The sequence below is a fragment of the Penicillium antarcticum genome, assembly GCF_028974205.1.
Source record: "Penicillium antarcticum strain IBT 31339 chromosome Unknown utg000010l_segment0_segment0, whole genome shotgun sequence".
Classification (NCBI taxonomy): Eukaryota; Fungi; Ascomycota; class Eurotiomycetes; order Eurotiales; family Aspergillaceae; genus Penicillium; species Penicillium antarcticum.
In genome coordinates, this window is record NW_026695308.1 from 575,944 (window position 1) to 581,120 (window position 5,177).

Genomic DNA, 5,177 nt, shown 5'->3' on the forward strand with positions numbered 1-5,177 from the left:
TCTTGTTTATTACTCGGTCCAGGATCAGGTTATACCATGGTAATTTCTGGAAAGATGTTGCATTGGATGAATGCAAATATCCATAAGTTACAAATTAACCAATGTTTTGATCAGTTCCAATTACCTTCATTCTGTAGGACCCCAACGACGGCAAGCGGATATCGAGATATATCAGAACACAACAAATGAGTTCAACCGCGAGCTTCGGAAGACGCTGCAAGATTAATTGGCAATTTCAAGTACTAGCAAAAGTCGTCTTGAATAACGGTCCAAGAGTTAAATTTCATTGCTCTTGAAACTATAGGAGGCTGGTTATTACGGCTCACCTTTTGTGCCCATGAAAAATGGTTGTTCTCATACAATGGATGTAACAATGATGCTGTAGGGTGGCATTTGTGAAAAATTATCATAAATTGATTTGAGAAAGCTGATGAGAAGTATCGTTGGCAAAAGACAATCCCTGTGTTTGCAACTACTGGCATACAGTACCTTCATACAGTATACAGAAGAGATGCTGACTGTTTTTCTAAGCCATCATTGGGAATATGCGAGAGTGTAGCATAGACTGTGAAAATGGAGCGTAAGTAATGCTTCTAGGCTGGACGTCACTGACTCGAGCATCACCCCATAGCTAGCACATGATTGAACACTTGAAGGCCGACAATCCCGAAAGGCAAGCACCGTCAACCCGCTCGATGATTCAGGGGAGCTTGCAATAATTCTTTTTTATTGACTGACACAGCCCATATAAGACCTCATATTCCATCGTTGACAAATCGGCGTGGATTAGCGCCATCTACGAATGCATGGAAGTTGGAATATTAATTGTCGATCTCTATAAAGTCGCTTTCTTTTACACCACGGCTGTTACCAGTTGCACTTCCCTCGATTTGGTTGCCCGTGGCTACAGTATCTTAGTGCCCTGCGTCAGATATCGATCGTTTTCTTGGGCAGAATTCAACACTTTTGGTCGGTCCTGAAACGAGTTTTCATTTCCTCAATGCTCTGATACATTGAATAAAGCTGTCAGTAACGTAATTTAACACGCTTGACAAGTTCTAACGGTCTTGCATATATCCCCATCCTCTTTAAGATCCTTACACATAGAGCAGCTTTGTCTCGTAGTCATGTCAGCCTCGTGAATATGATACTGTACCGAACGCGGCATACCCAATTTAAGGTTATCTGATTTGGACTTTGTTTGAACAATCTCAACCGTAAACCCGTAACACTGCGCCCATGTGTTGAGACAGCTAGTAGACCGGTAGTTGTAAATGACTCTACGAGACAATTATTAATTATCCCCACCGGTGCCATGTAGCTTCAAAATTTCCATGCGCTAAAAATGAAAGTAAAAGCATCGGTAGAGGTAGGTCATTTATGGAAGCGCAAAGGTGATATTTCTGGCAAGAAGTTACACGTACATCCAAGAAAGCTGCACCCTCAAACGAGGTACCCAAAAACGAGGTACTCAAAAACGCTGCATCCAAAATGCAACACCTCGTTGCTCTGTACCAAACCACTTGGCTCCCAAAAAGGCTTGTGCGAGATCCATATTGTTACCAATTGCGAAGCTAAAAATCTAAATAAGGCAACGTATCGCCCTTAGGCGCCTTGTTGTTTATAAGAAACGCATACGTGCGAAGACCAGCGTTTCCAATCAACCTTCTCCCCCACCCTCAAGAATACCATTCAATATGCATACTGCACACATCTTGTTCTTTCTGCTTACACTCGGCACAGCGTCTGCTGGGTCGGGCTATTCAAAGTTAACACAAAATTGTGCCATCGTAAATATCAAGAATGATAAGTCAAAGCCTGGCTTGGAATGCAAATGCGAGACTGATTCTGGCGAATCGGTTTCCTGTCAGGCTGAATTTAGTGAATTCCTTGTCAATAACCACGGCAAACTTCAGTCCCGGCTCAAGTATATATAACCCAATGACCATCCGACCAAAGAACATATGGAAAGCTAACAGGTATTTTACTGTAGCGGGGCGGCATCTGCCACCTGTACCGGATTTAGCTTGTTTGAAACTGTACTTGGTGCCGACTGCGGTGGCAAGGCTGTCTCTCTCATCGACCTAGGTAAGTGAAGGCCCTTTCTATTCTATTTTTTGCGGCTCTGACGCTAATTTGCTTTTTTTAGATAAAACCTGCGGCGTAGACGGTAGTGGGAAACTATCATGTGGCGAATTAACGGGAACAGGGAGCTCGACGACATCATCCGCCGCCGAAAGCTCCTCTATGGCCCCTATATCCACCGAAGAGGCCACACCCGCTTCGAGTGGCTCCAAAGGATCTTCCGTCGATTCGCACTCGAGCACAGAGCGCACTTCCGGTCAATCTTCTAATCCAGGGCAAAATTCAGCCTCCGATGTCATGACCACCACGGCAGCTATGTCGGCTTCCACAGAAACTGCTGAAAGTTGCGGGGTGGTTGAAAAAAGGATGAGGATCATGAACCGATAATTCACAAGAGCTGAAACATCACTTTGTAGGCTGTTGAGAGCTTGGTCGCTGCTATTTTCTCTAGCGGCAGTATCATGGCTACTACTAGTCAGTTTTTGGGGCTATTTGAGGGATATCTTGTGTAGAGGCTTGGCTGTGTTTCTTTGTCCGGAAACCTTTTAGCTTTTTGTTTTCTCTCAGAGAGGATTGCGACTTCAACTTTTTTGTGGGATTTCTTTGTGGGACTCCCAAATCAAAATTACAATGACTGACTACAGACTAAATTGACCAATACTTTACTAAATGTTACAGTACCTGTTCCGTTAGCAGGGAAAATGCAGGCAAACAGCCAAGATCAAGTTAAAATATACACTGAAGTAACTACATATCGTAGTGATAAACCCAGTGACGAACGTAGAACGTAGAAACGTCAGGCCTCACATGTCCTGGCAAGCATTCAATCTTCTTCTTATTGTTAGAACCTAGACAGCTGGACAGCAGAGAATACACACCTTTTTCATTTATCAGATTAGTTCCACGCGAAGTAACGGCGGGATAAATGCGTCTGACGTCCTCGGGAGCTACTCGCATGGCCTGAAAATGTTTTGTACTGTAGTATTCTTTCTATGATGTCGACCTGTCTGCTATGCCAGACTGCCATCGAGCCGTTCCCATTTCAATATATGTATGTTAGCACAAGATTGCACTCGTAGCATATGAAGCATAATGGTAATTGGGAAACCAGTCGCGCTACGATTGCAAGGATAGCTGGCAAGCGTTGAACGATATACTTGATTTCGACTTTCGTTAGGCTTGACAAATTGTACGTTTTGACCATAATCTGTGGGGCCTACTACATGCCTCAAGAACGAAGCCACAACCATGCTTACAACACGAAACACAACACAAGGGCATGTGTTTCTGATAGTGCGTGTGTTCTTATGTGTCCTCCTTCGTCCATATCCGCTTACCTGGAGTCATTCCATTATTAGTATACAGTGGCGACCATTATCGCCCTCCCTGCTGAAAACAGAAAGAAGGAGGGCTCTCAAACCCTAGAAATGGCATACACTATATCTAATACGATATAGTGTAAATGGCGGTCTTTATAGCTTCCGGGTAATAACACAAAGCTTTTTCTTTGACTACGAAAGCTGTATAACTACGAGGTCTTGAGGCCCTGATTTTGAAGAAGCCTTTCTGATGACCTTAACACAAAGGCGGCTTTTAGGTCACGCTGCAACTGTTGAAGGTGGAGATAATTTAGTCTTATTGAATAAGACCTGTTTCTTGTCCTCAGAATCGCTTCTAACTGACTTGCTAAATTAAATTGCCCCCTTGTTCTGGAGTTGTTGGTCCTTTACCCACACGGCCAGTCACATAGAGCAACAAAAAGTGATAAGTTTAGATGGAGATGGCCTTTGATGGATAATGCATTATGCATTCTGACTGTATTGTAGCGGGCACATACCCTAGTATATTGTGCTTGTGCGCTATGATGTTTGATTTGCTTCTTATTTTGCTTGAGGAGAGTAGCGCCTCTACTGGCTGAAAATGTGCATCCTGAACACGAGCTAAGATGTGTTGAACGCCACATTCGGTATGCGCCAGGCAGCGTTTTTCAGCGAATATTCATTGGTGCTAGCTAACCCAAGCTAAACGCGTTCTTGCTACGCGCTTTGACTTGACCACGCCATTCCCATTCCAAATATATGCGGTATTTGCTTTGTTGTGCTCCTTTCAGCTCAAAAAAGGATTCTCAAAGAGTTGATGGAAGGGTCGTTCGAGCGCATATCAGCACTAGCCGAGTACTGACAAGGATCAAAAATTAGTACGGTGCCTGGGGGTTCATTGAAAATATATTGCAATTCTCTTCGGTGTTCCCAACATCTTCATGGTGTTTTTTAAGATTATTAGTTGCGGCAACCTACTCAGACAAGCGACCGTCGATAAGTCTACCAATTACAGTAATCCAAAAAGGAACCTCAGAATGATGCAATTTTCTCATTGAGCTGACAGCTAAGCTTTGGTTCCGGCCGCAGACAGTCTCAAGCAGGATTTATGACATGTCCAGGAAATTCCACATACGATCATTGCGCTGGAGGTGACGAACTGAATTTAGGGTCACAAAAAGCCATATAGAAACATGCGATTCATTCCCCTGCCCACAGCGCCTTGCTACCATACTCCCCTGAGTATGCTTGTGCATACCTGTGCACAAATTTCTTCAGTAAGGATAGTAAGGACTAGGAGGATGGCGAGTCCAAGACGTTGTCAAACCCCTCCCTACGATCCCTCCAGAGGGGCAATCAGTTCATTCCTATCACCACGCGGCTACCAGTCAGCCCTGAGTGCTTGCTAGACCCCACCCAATCACCCAGGTAAATCATAGTTGGCAACTAACTTGTAAAGCCTCGGTTGAAGATGTTCGAAATGGGTTCGGAACAGGGGGGAGACAGAGAGTCCATACCTGGTGTAAGAAGTTAGAACCATTGAATAAACTCATATCGCTTCGAATCAGCAAAGCATTCTATTCATCTAGCCATATCCCCGACATGTCCGTCAGCCAAAAAGGAGGTCCCAAATATCGTGAGTGCCTCAACGGAGATACAGTAACAGATATTCTGGAGTACATAAGAGAACAAGTGTATGTACACTAAAGTAGTTAAATAGATTCTAATATTACTGTACCAAGATTTATATCAAACTTTGACTACCAAGGGGGT

At 43.9% G+C, this 5,177-nt stretch overlaps 1 protein-coding gene across 1 annotated transcript; it reads left to right on the forward strand.

Moving 5' to 3' along the window:
* Window positions 1–1,941: 1,941 nt before the first annotated feature.
* On the forward strand, window positions 1,942–2,472 carry N7508_011156 (uncharacterized protein; the record flags this gene model as incomplete). Its single annotated transcript, XM_058469216.1, is given in 3 exon segments — window positions 1,942–1,979; window positions 1,994–2,088; window positions 2,150–2,472. 3 exon segments carry the CDS (start codon window positions 1,942–1,944, stop codon window positions 2,470–2,472), a joined length of 456 nt encoding a protein of 151 aa, XP_058314194.1.
* Window positions 2,473–5,177: the final 2,705 nt, after the last annotated feature.